Genomic DNA, 21,471 nt, shown 5'->3' with positions numbered 1-21,471 from the left:
CTTCAGCGCTGTTAGATACTGCCAAGGGTTTTAAAAGTGAAATCATACCAGCACTGATGAAAAAAAAAGAAAAAAGAAAGCCCTGAGTAACACCCTTCTCTGTGCTGGGAGCTAGACACCATCTGCATTGAGTGACCAATGCTAGACAGATGGAGATCTACAGTCTCGGTGGATTACTAAAACCAAATCCACGCCAGCTACTCTGAGAGCTGAGGGTGATGTGGTTTGGAACAAGTTTGACCCTTGGGCCTGATTGTGTTCCGTAAAAGGTCTACACACACTGTCGCAGGCGGCTTCACTGTCTCGGGAGACTCTCTGAAGGTCATCCAGAGAAAAAAGCTTTCTCCCCTGGAAAATAAATAAATAAATAAAAGGTTTACTGAATGCTTGTGAACACAAGTGGAACTACTCTAAGGAACATAGGTTCTGATTCACTTCAACATTTTACACTGAGCTCCAAAGAGTGAGTGAGTGTGTGTGAGTGTGTGTGTGTGTGTGTGGGGGGGGTGCATTCAAAAGAAGACAAGCTCTCAAAAACAAACAAAATCAATTCGTACTTTGAAGTCATACTGTGTAGAAGACAATATGTAGGTTTCCAGTGAAGTCCAACAGGAAAATTAAGCATAATGTTCTTCTGTAAACTCTGAGTTTGACAAACTCTCATTGGCTGGGGGGAAAAAAAAGCTAAAGGCTAAACAATGCTCTCTGACCCAGTCCACAATCAGTGATTGAGTGCTGCACAATCAGCTACAATCAGTAGATTTTTAAACTAAATTACATGTAAATTTGCCAAGCCACTTCATCAATAAAAATGCCCCAGCTAGTGATCAAAAACAGCCCTTGGACAATAATCACTGCACAAAGTGCTAACACCTCAAAGACACCTAGAAACATTCAAAACTTACCACTAATGGCGACCCAAAGAGGCAGAATTAGAATCAAATCCTCACTGAAAATTTTGAAGCTTTATGTTCCTGTATACAACAAAGAACACACTCAATAACAATGCCCCCTATAAAAAGAAAGTGGTATTTCACAGCTCTGTCGAGTGTAAACCCAAGAAGAAAGCAAGCTCTTGGTCAGCCCCAGCAGCAAATCTGGGCAACACAGAGTTCCTCTGTGGCCAAAGGCAGTGAAGTAGCTAGTAATCCACAAATACATAAAGAGCAAAATGCACGTCTGGACCCAGAGTTGTAGCTACAAAGAAATTGTGGCCTAGTTTAGACTTAAAGGGTAGTTTCCCAGACAGGGATTACGCCTGGTCCTAGATTATAATAATAATAATAATAATAATAATAATAAGTTAGATTTATATAGCGCCTTTCTAATACCCAAGGTCGCTTTACACAAAGAGGAGGGGGAGAAAAAAAAAATAAGAAGAAGAATAAAAAAAAATAATTAGAATAAATAAATGTAAAAATATATATTTATATATATATATAGAGGAATACACTTATGCCTGCAGAGTGCAGAAGTACTGAGAGAATAGATAGGTCTTTAGCTGGGTTTTAAAGGCAGAAAATGAAGAGCAGAGACGAAGACTTTGTGGTAATGAATTCCAGAGCTTGGGTGCCATCGCGTTGAATGGTCTACCACCAGCGGTAACCAATTTAAATTTTGGTACTGACAAAAGACCGCTCTCAGAGGACCTCAGTGATCTTGTAGGACAGTAGGTGTGTAAAAGATGTCCTACTTTTAATGCAAATGCACAATTAAAAATGCTGAATAGTCCAGGACTAGGCTTAATCTCTGGGAAACCCCCACTATATTCTCAAAACTCATCTGCCCTGCGTGTGCACAAAAGCCTTTAGAATTAGCTGGAATTTCACACTTAAATTCATTTCACCACAAACTTAGCATGGCATTATCAAACTGAGTGTTCAATATGTACATCTCATGTGACAAATTATATACCTTTCTTTTTCCACCCAGACTTTGGGACTGTATTTTGCAGTGTCAGCAGGGAGGGTTCCATGCTCATGCCAAGAAACACTGACAGACTTAGTATATTATCACTAAATTAGGATGTTTGAGAAGAAGATCAGAATTGAAACTTGCAGTTAAATACAAAAGTTTTATAAACACATCAATGCCAAAAAATGGATCCCAGATAATGGATCTACCAGATATACAAAAATGTATTATTTGTAGTTTTATAGGTATATTTTGGGTATATATATATATATATATATATATATATTACATTCTCATTGTACAATCCATCCACTTAAAGGGAGAAAAAATAATATACATAAGTCAAATGAGAGAACGTCTCTGAAACCAGAGGAAAAAATATTAAAACTGGGTTAAGAGATTGATTGATATATTACTGGATTAATAAAATTATTTGCTGAATGAAAGATTTTTTTTGCGATTTATCTCATTTTTGATGCCAGGCCCTCTCTCGAAGCAAGACACAATGACTTCAGAGCTTTGGCTGCAGAATAGCAAACAGAGGCTCGCAGAGATAAGAGGAAGCAAGTAAATAGTGCAGTTTGGTGCAGTACTGCATATTAAGGAGCAGGAACACTATGTAACACTAAGTCCAATATTCTGGGTGAGTAATCAAGAGTGCTGCTGATTTTCAGCCCTGACAATTTTTTTCTGACTTTGTTTGAGAGCAGTGTTATTACTATTTAGAAATGGCTGCATGTCCCCACTGATAAGTTGGACTGTACAAATTAAATTTAAAAACATTATCTTAATTAAGTGTTCCTTTTGACATCTGTTTGACTTTTAATAATTAAAATCTGCACACAGCCCCCCAAAATGGAAATCAAATTTGCTAAGGTCTTTCAGGGCTAACACGAATTTAACATTACTATCATTCAAAGAGTTCATACTTCTGCACTGAAGCCAACATTGTGTATTTTGGGTTCGCAAATGAGCCACAGGCAATCAGTGGGAGGTTGCTGCTGGTTCTTTGTGCCACTGTTTACACGGGGAAAGCTACCTCTTTTCATGGCATTTGTCACAAGAAGAAAAAAGTCAGAGGCTGCTATGACAAAGACTGAAGATTTTTTTTTTTCAGAAACAGATAGCAGAAAATAAGCAGCGGTGGGAGTGGGAGAGTTAAGCTTTAACACATTGAGCTGACAAAGACATAGAAACCTTCCCTTGAGGAGACAGCGACTTCTGTGAAATTTCTCCTGTATGAGAACTATGTAGTACTGTTATTCCTCCATTGTAACAGTATCAGCTTATAAAGGGCTGGGGATAAATGGAACTGAAGGCTGTAATGATGGCAATGGTAGGTCGAATAATGCTGGCTGTTTCTCATTCTCATGGTCTCAGATCCTGCAGAGCTTCAGGTTTTTATATAAAATAATCCTCACTCAAACCTTGACATTTTACACACGTTTCCCAAATGACTCAGTGGAGAAACAGTGGTTAATATGGATCATGTTGAAGAACTGGCAATGATTATGGGGCAGCTGATGATGATAATGATGATGATGATCTCCTACTGGTCCCTTTCTTATACATGCATACATGCACCAATCAACTATATTATGACCTTGTTTCTACACTCACTGTCCACTGGGGTCCATCTGTTGCTCTGTAAACATTGTTTGCCCCTTTTCACCCTGTTCTTCAATGGTCAGGATCCCCACAGGACCACCACAGTCAGGTGTGATTTGAGTGGTGGATCATTCTCAGTGCTGCAGTGTGATAGTGTGTGTTGTGCTGCTATGAGTGGATCAGCCACAGTAGTCGCTGCTGGAGTTTTTAAAATCCTCAGTGTCACTACTGTACTGAGAATAGTCCACCAACCAAAAATAGAGGTAGGTGTTTCTAACATAAGTTACAGTGAGCTGTCAGTGTTTAAAAACTTGCAGCGACAAAAATACTACTCTCTCGGACTTCACGTCTACTAGGTGGACCAATGGGGTAGGTGTGTCTAACGTCTAACAGAGTGGACAGTCAGTGGTCACAGTGTTTAAAAAAACTCCAGGAGCACTGCTGTGTCTGATCCACTCATCATCACAACGCATGTTAACACACCACCACTACGTCAGCGTCACTGCAGTGTTGATAATGATCCACCACAAAATCATAGCCGCTCTGTGGGGGTCCTGACCATTGAAGAACAGGGTAAAATTGAGATAAGATTACAGTCTGTAATTGCAGAACGACAAAGTGCTCCTGTGTGAAATGCAACAAAAAACTCCCGCAGTGATGCATGAGGAGGAATAAATTGAATGATGGTAACTGATCCTTTTAGGCCAGTTTATTTAGTTTATTCCAACAGCAGGGTCTACTCATAATAACAGGCCTCAATGTTTATCTTGGAAAATGAAATAAATATATATTATGCATATTTTAATATTTTAAAAGGCTGATACTTGAATAGTTTGAGGTGTCTATCCAGTATATATCCAAGTTAAAAACATCAGCACAGCCCAACACTTGCTTCTAGCAAAAAAGGTAGAAAATAGTCCTGTCCTTTATCCCAGAGAAAGAAATACCTCACTAATAACAAACAGCTTTAACATCACTTTTTAAAAAAAAAAGCTAGCAGCACTTTCCACCAATATAAACAGCTTTATTCACAACACCACTGACTGAATTAAGTTAGCCCACCATCCCAAACAAGCCCCATCGCCCAGCACTTTGTGTTCAGTATCACAGCCAGCAGGGTCTTATTTGGCAGCAGCTGGGCCATTGAAAGTAATACACTGCCGCTTATTTTTCATATTCTCTTTAATAAATCCCTATCGATGGCCGGAGAGTTTCTGGGAATATGTCAGACAGATTTATCACAAAGGGGGCGTTATTGACTGCATGCTGCCTGCACATTAAGCCAGTGCTTTCTAATCCTCACCAGGCCCCTTTCGCTCAATAAGCTATTAGTGGGAATGTGAACATGCATGCCAGCGTTCACAACAGCCAGGAGGCGCCATCTATCACACCTCCCTCATAGAAGGTTTGAAGAACCCTCAAACCCACCTACATAACTTGGTATCATATCAATGAGAATCTGGCCTGCACCTCTCTTAGTTGCTGAACCGCACCTGGTATCATCAGCATTGCAGCTTGTCTACTGTGGCATTCTATTTTCATCAATGTACAGACATAACATGACACTGAACATGTGAAACAGACCTGCATGCGTATTTCCTCCCTCTCAGATCATGAGGCATTGATCCACCTTTCTCATTAAATGGCCATCCTTCCCATCCAACTACACATGGAGTGATTTAAGGTTGAAGTGAATAGTCACTACTTGTTTACAGGTCAATGGCAAGCATACACTAGGGACAGCACTTGGTGTGTGATATATTCTTTAAATTCTGTCTATTTTGTAAATCACTGGTAATGAGTAATAGCTAAATTGACTATTAGATTTTCAGTTTCATTAAATTTCACTACAGTACAAAGAAAAGGGCCACTAGTTTTGCTATTACTTTAGTCTACTTCTTCTATCAGTTGGACTAGAACAACTTCAAACTACTGAATAGTTACAAGAGTGGACCTACTTGGTTAGAATTAAACTAATAGCTGGATCTTCATATAAGATATGGTTATATATACAGTACATATTACATTTCTTGGTTTATTAGTGACTTATTAACCTCTAATAAAGTCAATAAAGCTGCATACAGCAATAAAACTCTTATTAGAATCCAGATTAATCAAAATCTTATCAATTACTCAGTAATACCATGCATATTTTGTTAATAATTCATGCACAACGATTTGCATAACAGTGTTATAGTTTTTTCTGTGCATTATTGCAATTATTTGTGATTTATTAAATTATTATTAGTGATATTATTCCACATAGCAGACCCCTAGTTAAGTACTGAAAAAAGCTTAATGCATAGTGTATAAATCATTTATAAATGTCTAATTCATGCATTATTGAGCAAAGTTCAAACATTAATAAGCACCTAATTTGTGTTTCCTTAAAATGAAATGTTACCTATATATATATATATTTTTTTTTGAAGACACAATTTAAGAAATTGTACCCAGTAGACTACTAACAACCTATAAAAAAAAAATAGTGCTCAGCAACACTTCACTGGTGATGTACCTTCTTAAAGAATCTGATTCCAACCACAGTCCAGCTAATTAACCTCTTCACAAGTCCCTAACTGGCTGGATCAGATGCATTAGTGCTGGGTAAGGGCAGGGGGTGCAGCTTGTTAGATGCAGACAGGGATTAAACTCCACAGGAAAATAGTAGATCTTCAGGAGGAGGGATGGTGACCTCTGTGAAAAGCCATTAAAACTGCTGCTCATTATTTATTGTAATAGCATATAAATTAAACACATAGCAGGTTCGACCAAATGATGTGAAGAATAAATATAGTTAGCCTTAGAACTTCAAGACAGAAACAAAATCTTGTTTATTTCCTGCTTCTTAACTGCGTGGTCCCTTTTTGGGGTGACAAACATTTTGTGACCCCCAGTTAATTTAGGTAGCTGGCTATAATGGGGAAACTGTTGAAATGTATCAATACACTGGTGAAATAAGAAGCGCATTACCCTGATTTTATTGATGCTGAAATACAGAAAACAAGGTCATAGGTGCCTTTGATGTGACACACTGAATTGCAGCACTTGTGGAGCAGTCCCTTAAAGTGTGAAATGTGAGTGAGTATGTGAGAAAGAGCAGCCACCGACGTGCATTTCCTAACTACGAATGAGTGAGTATGTAATTATGTGAGTAAGTAATTGAGTGAATTACCAGGCAAGACAAGTCCATAATTTGCTTTACATCTAAAACTCATTAAAAACCAGAAAAAAAGCAAAATCACTGTTACACGTTCAGGACAGACTCTTCAGTCTTTTACAACAACTACGTTTATTGTAGAGCAATATCTTACCACTGTATTCTGATTTTATCTCTTTTTTTAACAAATTATTTTAAATATAGCAAATGTATATGCTTAAAGCTGACATTTACAATTGTAACCATAAAACACATTTAATTAACATTCAGAAGATGTTTCCTCGCCATTGGCTACAGTTCTCCAGTGTGTTTGTGCACTTGAAACTGGTCTAACATTTTTACACAGCCCCATTGGCTGTAAATGAGTAAAATAACAAACTGTCCCAGTCAGGTATGCTAGGCTTTCCCTCTCTCTTTAAAGTTGACACTAGTAGGTTGAGCTGACCTCTCAGTGGTGTTACTATTAACTGCTGTGTTGAAAAGATGCTCATAAGCTTGACAATCACATAAAATGATACTTAAATTGTGACATATTTCAGATCTCATAACCCTACTGTGCACAGATTCTCAGCATGTAAGCCCTGCTCTAATTTTTCTTTCACTCTCTGCCTCCTCTTGCATATGGTCGACTTTGGCAGCGTATGGCACAGCTTTCCCGCGTAACTCTGCCTCAGCTGGAGGATATGTGCCTCTTTCTCTCTTGCAAACTGCTGTTATTCACAGTGATGGTGATGGAATGAAACATAAGGGTGGTGGGCTGTAGAGAGGGGATTCTGATGAGCTCCAAGGCACCAGTATAGGTTTCCTGCCAGTCTTCCTATGGTCTGGAGCCCAGCATTCTTCCAGACCTGAGGGATTCTAACGCCTGGCAGAAGCTCTGTGCTGGCTCTCTGCGCTGACATCACAGAGACTGGGGCAGCAGATAGAGGCAGGGAGTTAACTCTTCGATGCCAAGACAGGAACGTGCCTATTTCTGCTTTTGAATCCAGTCCATTGTGACATTCTCAATCCTGTTGTTGATTCTGATACGTATATAAACATACTATGTGAACATGCTTGTGCCACGGAGTATAATGTAAATACATATGGTGCAGTGTAACAGGTTTTCACTGATTTCATTCCCAGTTAAAATGGCCATGAGGTACTGGCTATTCCTACTCCTCAGAATGTTAAAAAGAACATAAACTACAGAGAATACCACCAACTTCTATGACTGACTTTGGACACCTACGCTTGGAGTCTGGGCAATACCACTGACGATGCATTAGTTAAGAAAGGGTAAAAGCCATAGGCAAATCAACAGCATACAGTTAGTGAAGTCTCCAAACATACGGGAACATTCTATCTGTCGCCATGAGGGTGAAGATGGCTTTCCCTGTTCGACTGAAGCATTCATTTACAAAATACTACATTTCCCATGGTTCCAAGCTCCCTTCCTCCCTAAGCATATGGTCCACCACCAGGCATTATAGAACTCTCCTGGAACAAAAAGGGAAGAGGGGAAAAAAAAGCAATTCCTTCCCCCAACTCCCTCCCTCTTCATTCACTGACTTCAACAGTTTGTAATAGTGTAGCCGAGCTGGAAAAAAAAAAAGCCATTTCACTCTTAAATACATCATGGCCCTACAGGTCTCTATGGGAAATGCAGGAAATCACTGGCTGTCATGTCACTGTAGGCTTTAAATAACATTGGTGTGAAACTGGTTCTCAAATACGCTTTAAAAGAACACTAGTATGACATTATAATTCTGGAGAACTCATTGTGCTGAACTTTACAGAGGCAAACTCGTCCGTGACTAGCTGGCCTTGTGATATTAAGCACAAAACCCAGATCCTGCAGCATATTGCCTATAAAACACACACAAAATATCATTCTGACGTCTGTATATCTCATTGTTTTACATAAAATCTATTCTCATATGCACCTAAAAAATGAAACAGAAGTTGAAGCCTGATCCTGATCCTCTCTTTTATCTGGGATCAGAATAACAATGTAAAAAAGAAAGAGCTTGGCTGTCAATATAGGGACATCTGCACCAGTATTCCTTCATCTTACTGCCTAAGAAAATGGCCCCACAGGAGTCTTAAGGATTTAAAATAAAGCCTCATACCATTGTTGTGAAAAACAAAACCTTGCACCACCAAGAAGCATCTTTAAAAGAGAAGGAATATAACCCTTTTGGAGTCATCTATTTTGTTTTTATATATAAATGAAAGAAACACAATAATATTTTGGTACTCCATTAAGCGTAACAGTCTGGTAGGTGGATTGGCTACTTAAAAGTGTCCATAGGTGTGAGTGTGTGAGAGAACATACGAGTGTGTGTTGCCAGGGAAGGGACTGGCGCCCCCTCCAGGGTGTGTTCCAGCTTTGTGGCTTGTGATTCCATAGTGGAACCCTGCATAAGTTGTTTAACTGAATTAATTAAGCAAGAGCAATCCAAAAATCCTGATGCATCACACTGCCATAACATTTTTAATTTTCTCAACAATGTGAAACACAAAAATGGTACTTTGCTGAACAAGATATTTTTAATTAGCATACCATTAATTCCTTTGTAACCAGAAAGAAATATTCAGCATTGGTTGAACAAGTAAAAACTAATTTGGTGAAACAGACTTATTTTAGTTGGACAATTGGATAAAAACTTGTTGAGGCGATTAAATCTCTAGGCATCCTGTCACCGTTTCCCAGAATTTTCTTTTTTACTCATTCTAAATATTTGTGAAGTGACCAATCACGTGAAAGCCCAATGAATTGTGCATTAATATGCTGTGCGCATTTGTGTAGCCTGTATGTGTGTGTGTGTGTGTGTGTGTGTGTGTGTCTAAATGTCTGTGTTACAGGCAGGAGCAGGACAAATGCTGCTGATTTTTGCCGGGAGCGGGCGGGAGTGGTATGAAGTCTAGCTGGAGTGGATGGGAGCAAGATTAAAATAATTTGTCCTGAGAAGACCTCTACAGCAAACAGTACTTAAAGAGAACATTGACAATTCTGGGGAACAGTTGTTCTCTCATTTGTTTACATTCACAAGCGCTGTGTCTTTTAATGTGGAACAATATGTTTGAGGAAAGAAAATGACTGTTGTTTGTACGTGGCTAAAGTTTAACTTGTCTGTACGTTTTTATTCACCCTTTGAATTACCACAGAAAACTCATTTGTAATTCCAGTTTTGTTTTGTAACACTTTCAGTCTGTGATTACTTTCATCTTACGTATTCTGAAACAGCAACTAAATACGTTTAAAATACCCACTTATGAAGCAGGAACAGAGCAATGCTCCCCCTTTTTAATGGAGAGAGAGAGAGAGAGAGAGAGAGAGAGAGAGAGAGAGAGAGAAATCCTAGCATATCGGACCGAGCCCATATGTTTTTTTTTTTTTTTTCCGTTTACTAACACCTGGGCTTCATAAACACATTACAACAGTTTCCAGTGCTGAAGAGCTTTCAGACTGAAGAGCTTTAGCAAATGATGAAGAACCATCCTCTGAATTTTATAAAAAGTGTTTTAAGCCTTTTAAAATCCAAATGTGTGGTCAATCCATGAAATTCAGCTAATTTAAGGTGTCCTCATTACTGACACAGGTCCAATTCGACACACACAGCTTGTTTAATCTCCACATGAACACAGTGGCAGGTACACTAAAATGCTCATGAGTTTAAGGTCAGTTTGCTCACTAGAAATATCTGCTAGAAGTGTATTATTCCCTGGCGCCCTCCTCTCAGCCAGAGGCTGTGTGTCAGTTTCCCAAAGGAGATTCGTAAAGTATGAGTCCTTCTTTCTTCTGCAATAGATTTGAGATGAGGTGGAGTGGTGTTTGTGATGCAAAACTAATCACCTATCTGCAGTACCTGATTTTTAATAATGCTCTTGAAGCTGAGTGCAAGGAAATCTGAATAGGAAAGCCCTGTTAACTAATCTAAAGCCTTCTTAGAAGAGCAGAGACATACCCTTGGGCCTTATCACATATGAAAAATAGACATAAACCAAGAAAATATGGACAAAAATAAAGGGGTTTGTTCAGAAAGCAACACCATATACGTGACAGTTTAATCAGTAAAACAGACATATTGGATCAGCTGTAATATAATGACCAATGATAATGACCAAACTGTAATCAGCTAAAGTACAACAAACCAAATAACCTTCTGTTTTAAATTGCTATGAAAATCCATGAAGAGCTCCTTCTTTAAAGCAGCCCTGCTAGATGCTACTATGACTGGGCTTTACTTCAATTAATTTAGTTCAGCAAATAGATTTCCGCTCAGCAGACTCTAAAAGCTTTTGTGCACCATATTTCTTTTTTTATGTTTTTGTATTTTAATCCCTGATTGATTTTGTTTGTTTGGTGGAATAATATCAAACTACAGCATAAAACTACCACATGCTCTTTTTGAGTCATACTTAAAAAAATAAAAATAATAAAAATAATAATATATTGCTGGAGGGGTGGTGTTTAAATGTACAGCTCTTAAGGTCACTGAGCTTAGTCTGCTGCATTGGGTATCTTGGTGTGCCAACATAGCGCAATTTCTGCAGTGCTGAGCCTAGAACAACAATGACCTAAGCTCTTTTTCTGCATTTTACAGGTCTGTGGAGCATCGCAATTATGCTGTAATTCTAAGGTAAAAATACTGCCTTGTATTCCCTTAAAGAAGACGTAGAGGTATACGTTGCATTATATAAGACAAAGTAATACATCTCCTGGGAACAATCTCATAAGGTTGAACACACTATGTAAGGAGGCACAAGATGGTAAAATTAGCTTCAATTTGATTACATTTCTGCATACAGAGAATATACTATGCTTGGGGAAAATTAAACACTGGCGATTAAATAATAGTGGCACACTTGAACATGAGTGTCATTGAATAATTTTCACAAAAACCTAGTCTAATTATTTAACACATGGGCATAAGTACTGTGCAAATGTCACCACTTTTCATACTACCCTTCATTAATATAATCTCCCATCAAAATGCCCATTAACTGCATGCCATCAGTTCTCAAGAGATGTTTCTGCACACTTAACATAATCCACATGAATAAGGGGTAAGTCAAAGAAGATCAAGACAAAAGAGATGGCAATTTCCAAAACTAAAGCATCCAAAAATGATTCAAGCAGACAGGGAAATGAGACTCATAAAAAGAAATGCAAAACCTGATAGACCTCCATCTTTTATAGACAAATCAAAACAACCTCTACTGCTCTTCCACAAATATTCCTATCCATCCTTCCACTGTCAGAAGTCAGCTCAACCCCGGGGGTCTGACAATGATGTGCAGCAGTCAAGAATGTGCTTGAGTTTACTTGGATTGTGAGTGACAAACTCATACAAACGCACCTACGTTCTAGGACTGACCTTTAGATTTATGGAATAATATACAGTACCAGTCAAAAGTTTGGACACACTGTCTCATTAGTCATTCACTGTATAGAACTGTGTACCAGCCCCTACCTCTGCACAACCCAAGTTATGGTCTCAAACACATTAAGGCGGCGAGCAGTTCTACAAATTATCTCTAGACGAGACCACAGCTGTTCACTGAAAACCATTCCGGGTGACGACCTCATGAAGCTGACTGAGAGAATGTAGAGAGTAAGCAAAGCTGTCATCAAAGCAAAGAGCAAAGCTACTTTGAAGAATATAAGTATAAACATATTCTGGTTTGATTAACACTTTTTGTTTACTGCATAATTCCATGTGTTCCTTCATAGATTTAATGTCCTCCATATTCATTTACAACATAGAAAATAATAAAAAAAAAAACAAAGAAAAAAACGTTGAATGAGATGATGTCCAAACTTTTGACTGGCACTGTACATTCACAGTATGTGGAAAAGGCGCAATCAAAAGAAACCCCTCCCTGAGTGGGCGTGTTCAAACTTTTGATGGGTACTGTACCTGAAAATGTCTCTGAAAAACTTAGCCACGATATAAAACCACTGATGTGTTAAGTTTATAATATTGATTATTCATAATGTTTTGGTTAGAGCAGGTTTTCTGGGGTGTTTTTTTTCCCCTTTCTTCTTTAGGTGTCTCCCCCAGCAAACCCTGAGTGTGTATATACAAGCATATGTGTGTATTTGTCCTTGTTTGACTGTAGTGAGATCTCCTCTGACTACCACTAGGGGGAATCATCTGACCCAGCCGCCTCTTTCTCCTTCGTCACAGAACAATTGTTCACTGCTGGCGTTTGTGCGGAGCGCCTAAGGTATTCACGGCGCATTCTGTCGGGCCGACGTATCACAGAGAGCGTGGAAAAAAAAGCCGAGCGAGGGAGAGGAGCAGCACAAAGTAGCAGCATCATCTCTTTCTTCTTCCAGCGACTTCAAAGCAGGGATATGAAGAATTCAGCCCGCTGAATCTTTAACGAACTCCTGGGACTCACTCAAATCGGTGCTGGAGGCAAGATAGCAGAACTGAAATCTCAATATACCCCCAGCTCCTCTGCTCTCTATTCATCCTCAAATCCCCCACTCAACCCCCACCCAAACTCCCTTTTAATGAACTTTAGGGGAGGTTTTCCGGACAAGGCCGTGGCTGGTCTTAAACTATGCAGTGCTTTCAGAGGGGAATCCACCATAACAGACTAGGGGCTTAATGGGTGTGTAAGGGGGGGGGGGGGGGGGGGCTGTACACAAGACAAGTCTGCAGACTATGACAGTAGGTCTATTGTTTACACAGTGGATTATGATATTATACTGGTATGATGACCCCAAAATGACCAAGAAGTGTGCAGCCCACTGAAGCAAGTCCAGCACATTCAGTAGCACATTTATATTTGGAGAATGAAAAAAAGGACACATTATACATGTTCAAATATTTATACACAGGCTTTCTGTGTGAATAAACAGCTTGTATAATTTCCATAGGGAAGCATGTCATGAAACTGGCCACCATGCTTAATGCCAAGTGTGGGCTAGAGAAGTAAAAGGTCCCCAGCAGTGAGCTGTGCAGCGGTGGGACTGAGTGATCCATCCAATACCTCTGGGACACATTACAGTGGTGTCTAATATTAATACCTGAGCAGCTCCTGTGGCTGGATGCCATCAAATCCTGACAGAAAATACTCCACCCCCCAATCTTGGGAGATTCCATCTGCTGTTTCTATTTCCTTATGACATTGCCTTAGAACTGAACAACATTGAGACATTTATGTTAGGTGACATTACGTTACATTCTCTTACTATAATTTTCTGTGGGCAGGGAAAATCAGACTGTTTTATTTTGTGGTTTATTATGTGGATTTGGTAGATTACACAGTCTATTAGTGGCTATAACATATGGCTCTCATTATGACTGAAGTAACCTGGCTCTGATTGACAGTGTTAGCTGCTTAAGCTTTTGGAAATGTGCTGGGGCATTATGGGAAATGTAGTGCCTGCAAATTTGCATGGAATGTTCTGTAGTTCTGCTCAGCAATAACTTTCTACCATTGTGATTTTAGTGGGGTACAGCATCATTTCCCCAGTAATTTGGATCTAATTATGCCCCTGTTAAACAGTACAGCAAAGTTACATCTCAACATCTAAGGATTAAATATACAGTTTAGTGAAATATGTTACGAAAGAGATTCAGAAAGATTGAAAAACAGCGACAAAACGAAAAGACAGACTTGCTATTCCGATTCCTGAAACCAAAGAAAGACTCTTCGATTCGGAAGGTCTAGACAGACAGACAGACATGCACAGAGGTAGACAGGAAAAAAGGCGGACAGACAAGACAAGTACACTGAAGGTTAGCTGTCCTTTTTTTGGTTTTTGACATCAAGAGTGGATGCTATGAGTCAGACCCTATGACTCAGATCTAGACAGACAGACAGATAGGCAGGTGAACCGACGGACAGACAGATAGATGGCTGGATGGACAGATGGTCACAAAGCCAGACAAGACACCCAGTCAGACAGGTGTTCCTTACAGAGCACTGGGAGAACACTTAAATGTAGGGGCAGTTCTTACCAGAACAGTAACAATTCGTAACACCACGCCGCGCATGTTATTCTCCAGCTTCCGGTCGGACAGGCTTCCATTCAGTCCATGGATGGGATCCCAGGTGGCCAGCTGCAAAAAGAAAAAAGAAAAACAACCGCTAAAACACTCCTCAAAAAAACACAACTCAATAGAATTGGCTTGTTTTATGATGTTACAATATTATCAGTTCCACTGACCATTCAGGAGCACTTTGTAGTTCTACAATTACACACTGTAGCCCACCTGTTATTCTGCATACTTTCTTGTGCCTATTTCACCCTGCTCTTCAATGTTCTGGACCCCCACATATGACCACTGAGGTGTATGATTTGGTGGATCATTCTAAATGCTGCAGTGACACTCATGTGATGGGGTGTACTGGGCTGATATGAGTGGATCAGACACAGCAGTGCTGCTGGAGTTTTTAGACACTGACCACTCACTCTCCATTATGTTAGAAACACCTACCTCTATTTTTGGTTGGTGAACTATTCTCAGTCCAGTGGTGACAGTGAGGGCTTTAAAAACTCACTCAGCACTCGTACCAGCAAAACACACACTAACACACCACACACACACAGAGCGTCAGTGTCATTGCAGTGCTGAGAATGATCCATTGCCCAAATCGTACCTGCTCTGTGGGGGTCCTGACCATTGAAGAGCAAGGTGAAATGGGGATGAGAAAGTTTATGCAGAGAAGCAGACAGACTGCAGTGTGTAATTGTAGAACTACAAAGTGATCCTTTATGGTCAGCAGAGCAGATAAAATGGAGAATGGATGCATATACATAGGGGGTGTTCCTAATCCAGTGATCATTCACTGTATAGTTGTGTGTGGAGGTGCATATACTGCTGTACGCGGTATGCACAGATCTCTGTGACCTTGGGACGTGCTGTTTGATCTTGTGAGCTACACACTGCACTACACAAGGGTGGCAAGGCTGGCTCAGCACATTAATATCTCTATGGAAACGAGGTAGCATGAGGTGAGGTGACTGGATTTTTGTGAAAATGCATAAACTATGAGCAATGATTTCATTATGCGGTGATTCTACTAACACTGCACGGGAGACAAAATGTCTGCCTGGTAATGCACAGCTGTTGCTCGAATGAAACATAATATGTAACAGCTTTGTGTCACTTGTATTCTCATGTTCATGGGTTTTTGAAGTTACAAGGCCAATTTGACTTTGACTTAATAGCCTTTGGTCCCCTGCAGCTGAATAAGCCTCAAACTCACTCAGACATTCTGCAGGGTGTGCTTTGGGTTCATACTTTCTTCTCCTTTTTCAAAGTGGTTCATCTTGTTGGAGAAAGATTGACCTTTTTGCTACTTGCAACTTCTTTTCCACTTCAATAAGTTTTGTGAAGAAAGACGTGAATTTGTTATTTTTCACCCAACAGGACTGTTAAAAATAACGCAGACTTATGATACTGTCATTGGCCTTTAGAAAAACAACCTTCATAGTCATAGCTTATGCCTTAGATTCCCTGTCTACTTTGTTACAGTGCATTCATGCTATCAGGTGACAGAACGGCAAGCGAACAGTCATTTTCGATGGTAGTATGTGATTTGTATCCGCAATTTAGCAACAAGCGACACAGCGGCAGAGCCACAAGAGACAAACTGAGTTGGGATTTTCTCAACGTTATGCAATCATATTATGTCATGATGAAAAGGCATTTTAAACAACTGGCTTCAACACATTCTTGAGACCAGTCATAGTCACTGCAATCTCAGGTCCACAGCTTCAGCTTCCGCTCTCTGACGTTATGTTCCAATTCTCAACACTGTGATGGTAAACATGGAAGATAACCACTGTTTCATCTTTTCCCTTTTGATATGATTCATTTTTTGTAAATATACAGAGATAATTTGAAGAAAAATGAAGTGTGGAAGAAAATAGCACATATTCTAGGTGTCAATATTTGGTTTGTAATAAATATATAATCATGATAATAATTGCGAATTGAGTCATGTTTCCATTTCCACTTCAGATCACATAGGCTCCCGTGATCAGGGGCAGCATAGAAACAAGTGACATGGAGAGATCTAAGAGGTCTTTCACTTGGTCAGTTCATTTTACAGCCATGTGTGAAGCTTGAAATTTCTGTCATTTCTGTCTGTTGAGGCTTGCGTGTCTGTTCTGTCACATAGCACTTGTTTTTATGTTTTGACATGCCATGTGGTCTCTGACATACTGTATGACATGTACTCTGACATGTGCTGTATATGTCTAACAATCTCCACATGCACTAAAATAAGAAGCTCAGGTGGTGATGGTGTAGGTGGTGGTGCTAAAGCATGGAAAGACCCAAAAAGAGAGAGAGAGAGAGAGAGAGAGAGAGAGAGAGACAGAGACAGACAGAGAGAGAGAGAGAGAGAGAGAGAGAGAGAGACAGAGAGAGAGTTTCAGAAAGAGAGAGTTTCAGCATTTTGATGTTCTAAGTTTTTGCTCCTCCAAGCATATATTGTAATACTTTTGAATACTTTAGTGTTTTTTATGAATTTTGGGCCTTTTCCAATCAGGAATTTTGGAAAAACCTGAAACCGGATGTTGTACATGCCTACAAGTGACTACAAAAATGGCATCAAACACATACAGAAGAGACAAATTTGGGGTAACGTAAGAGAATGGGGTGTTAGATTAGCAGATTTGTGATGGCACTAACTTGTATATTTGTAAATATACAAATACAGCATCCACAACATCTGTGGTTGCATAGTTTATCAACTGTTCCCTGTTATACTGTTAGTAGGCAGGTAGAACTGAGATATACACTAAATGTGAGCCAGGAGCTTTACTTTTCATTCAAAACTACAAAACAGAGGTGAGGGACTACAAATCCCATGAATCAGTGCATTGTTAAAGTGCCAATAGCATTGCGAAATTTATCACGTTCTCAATTTAACATTGCTCAGTTTATGGCACATGTGAGTGTTTATTTTTTTTATTCATTTTTACATCTGTATCAGTGCTAGGCTGAAATTCAAAACCTTTCAAGACTTTCAAATTTTTTTAACGAAGTTAAAGCTTTTGTAATTACAGTCTTTGAATCAAGACTTGTGTCCCAAAAATAAATAACAGTAAATCTCCTGCATACACATCATCCACATATGTATTTTTACATAATTTGCATGTACGGGTGCAACCTTAAACAAATACCTATGAAATGGATAAAAATAATGGATAAGAGAGTAATATAGATGTAAAGCAATGAGTAACGAGTTTATCTTTTCCATGAAGTAATTAGCCGTTTGTAATGGAGCCCTTTTCTGAGCGCCTACTGTAGCACTGCTAATGAAGGGCTACTACATAGCATCTACTTCTGGATTACAGTGTGTAACCGGACACCAGCAAGGTCAGCCCACTAAATATAGTTATCGAGCAAAGTGGCTGATGAGTGTATACTGTGTACTCTGTTATGATTCATTGTTTTCCATCTCAGTGGGATCAAATGCACAACTACCTCTGTGGTCTTCTTTGCCACAAAATGAGTCACTTTAATGCAGCTGCTTGAGGAGAGGAAAATGATTGGCCAGGAAGACCCTAATTAATCAACCTCCTCCTACTTATATTCCGCTACACCCAGCCTTGTTGCACAGAGCACATGCCCCCACTCTTGAAAGAAAAGTGCATTCATGCTCTCGTGTCCTTGCCGCATGTGGCAGGTCATTGAAACACTGAAGGAACCATAGGCCCATAGCTACACATAAGCCTGAAATCTCCATGTCCTAGGTGTGTATATAAGAACTGCATACTATGGAGTGACAGAGCTCCATCTTATATTTTTTAGGATGAGCTGGAGTGACGTTTGTGATCCCAAACTAATCATCCATACTCACCGCAATAATGTTTATGTGCATGAATGCAATCAAAACTCTCTTGTATGTAGGTATGCTGGAAAAATTGCTCTGCAGTTGTGTAAATGGAAAACAGGATGTATCTCCGTCAGAAATGGCTCAGGTTTTTTCTCTGTGCATTTTCTACTACAGCTGAGAAATAGCATCTGGAAGCGTTTAGCCAGTGGTTACATCTCTGAATGTTGAAAAACATGAAAAGGAATGAGGATGCTGCTCTATTTCTACTCCTTTAAGTGGACATTTTGACTTACTTTTGCTGTTACAGTTTACTTAAGATTGAAAATTCCGGAGACCACATACGGTAAACACAGACCGAAAATGCTATACAACTAACCAACTCAAATTACAAATGAGTTTTTAGGGAAGATAGTTTTGCTGTAAGAACTGTAGCTCACCAATGATCAACATGCCCTTTAATACCCTTCATGTCAAAACGACCCCAGACACACACACATGCATTCTCACAATACTCTATTTTCCCCCTGAGTCAAACCTAGTAACAATGTCCATTCAGGTGTGATCAGTCCAAATCCAATTGCATCGGAATTCAATGGGACATGCAGGCTGTATCCGAATGCATCCAATGAGTCAGAATAGATTTCTCCGCTGGCCTTCCCATGTGGACTAGTCCTTAATAGTTATAGTGGAAAACTGCTACACATAATAGCTAACCAATAAATCACACTCAGCTGCCTTTATACATGTTCCAGGGACATAGCAGCCAGGCTTGGCTAATTTCTGATGCCGGTCAGAGGGCCAGATGTAGTGGATGATCTGTACTGATCTTTGAAAGAAGGCAAACTAAATCTTCTATCAGTCAGAGCTAGCAATCTTTCTATTAAATGTGCAAATGTGCATGCTTTTTACATGACCATGTGGTCTTAAACGTAAGAGCAAATAAAGGGTACATTTCCATTTCATGGACTGGTCATCCCAGAAGACCTTAATATCATTGAATATGTTTGTGATTACTTGGATTGTGAGCAGAAAATGAAACACACTGTACCACTTTATATAATGTGTCTCTAATAACTGTGTAGTTACACATAAACACCACATGTAATAACTGTTTAACTGCTGGTGATTTATTGACTGTTGTAGCTGGATCACATTAGTACAGCTGATGCAGTAATGTTGGTACATGTGAATTTACTTTAGCTTTACTATTCTAATTCTGTAAACTGTAACAATGGCTACATCAGTAACTTACACAGTTTTTACATGAGCTGTTCAAATGTAAATACATAGTTATTGGAGACACATCATACCCCTTTTCCCACAAAGTAACAGCCCCCTGGGATCTTAATAAAACTTCTGTCACATGCTTTGGAAATAAGAACACGTAGCTCATTCGACACAACACTTATTATCATAACTATACAGTCCGGAAAAAAATCACTGGTTTCAGCATCTTATGAGAATTAGCCCAGGACTGAGGATCAAGCAGCTGGAACACAGGTTTTTACTTTTGCTTTTTTAGTTCTTCTTCATTCTCATTTTTGCCGTGTTCTATCAGTACTTATTTCTCTTTCATGTTTTACTCATTTCAACATGAGTCCTGTGATTGGATTAAAGAGACTCAGATGAGGTGGTGAGACAACTGTGAATGCAGACTATTCTCATAAGAAGCAGCACAATATCAGAACGACATGTTTTGTCCCAGGTTTAATTAAATTAAAACAATATATAAATAATAATAAAAATAAAGCTGTTTAACCAGCAGTGTAACCAGCTCAGGGAGTAAAGCATGTTTAGTTATGTAGTGCAACAATTTTGTGTTACCTCTATGTGCTACAATTAACTTTTAGGGTTGTATTTGCAGCGTACACCCCCCCCACACACACCCCCACACAGTAATACCCACCTGTTTGAATAGCTCTGGTGACAGCCCTATCTTGACATGCTGCATAGTAACAATCTAATTCTATAAACGAGTTGGATGTAAATGTGGCCAACAAACCTGTCAGGCACAGCAGGGTCACATTCATTTTGAACAGGGAAATTACAGCACGTGGCGTTAACAGCAGAGGCAGGTAATGAGCCCCCCCCACAAAAACCCACAGAGGAGAAAGAGATTTCAGCGTGTGAACTTTATCTCATTTAAACACAAAGCAAATTGTTCTCCAAATTCTAATTAAAGTCTGCAAATGTGCAACGTGTAAACAATTGATTTGCCACTCTGCTCTGCTTTCCTCACCATCAGATAATATCAGAAAAAAAAATCTATTGATTTGAGCACACACACACAAAGCAAAGAGAGAGGGGGAAAAGGCATTGTCTAGAAAATAAGGCTGCCTAAGTGTGTTGTTCTTTTTGGTAGAGAGATCAAACCTGCAGCTCCCCTGTTTCAGACTATACAACAGAGCAGCAAATGATTTCCACACTCAAAGTCAATATTATGGAGAGAACAGTTTTCTTTCCCCATCTGCTTTCACGGCTCTTCATCAGCTGCAGAGTTCTGCTTTATAGCAGAGAACTAACTGAGGACTGCTGGAAGTAATGATAGATACACACACACACACACACACACACACACACACAAACACACACACACACACACACACACACACACACACACACACACACACACACAAACACACATACTCATATGTTTTTATACAAAGCCAGGGCATGATGACATGCACAGAGAATAGTCCACAAACCAAACATTTCCAGCTAACAAATAGACTGCGCTGAAACAGAAGAACACTGCAGTGACACTGACCTGGTGGTGGTGTGTTAGTGTGTGTTGTAAATGTATGAGTGGATCAGTCACAGCAGTTGATGCTGGAGTTTTTTTTAAAACTGTGTCCTGTGTTTAGTTGATGGACTATTCTCAGTCCAGCAGTGACATGGAGGGGTTTAGAATCTCCAGCAGCAGTGACATCACCACACCCTGCTCTTCAATGGCCAGGACCCACAGAGGACCACCACAGGCCAGGTATGAT

The 21,471-nt window shown here is 39.5% G+C and overlaps 1 protein-coding gene across 2 annotated transcripts in view; it reads right to left on the bottom strand.

Moving 5' to 3' along the window:
• Positions 1-21,471, bottom strand: part of grid2 (glutamate receptor, ionotropic, delta 2) — a 599,368-nt gene that overhangs the window by 124,320 nt on the left and 453,577 nt on the right. For both annotated transcript variants that reach the window (XM_066644040.1, XM_066644041.1), the window contains exon 9: positions 14,647-14,748. In XM_066644040.1, the coding sequence (XP_066500137.1) occupies positions 14,647-14,748 (102 nt within the window). The remainder of the gene's footprint in view (positions 1-14,646; positions 14,749-21,471) is intronic.

The sequence above is a fragment of the Hoplias malabaricus genome, chromosome 14 (genome assembly GCF_029633855.1).
Source record: "Hoplias malabaricus isolate fHopMal1 chromosome 14, fHopMal1.hap1, whole genome shotgun sequence".
Classification (NCBI taxonomy): Eukaryota; Metazoa; Chordata; class Actinopteri; order Characiformes; family Erythrinidae; genus Hoplias; species Hoplias malabaricus.
The sequence above is the reverse complement of the archived record's forward strand: the minus strand, read 5'-3'. Positions and strand labels throughout refer to the sequence as shown.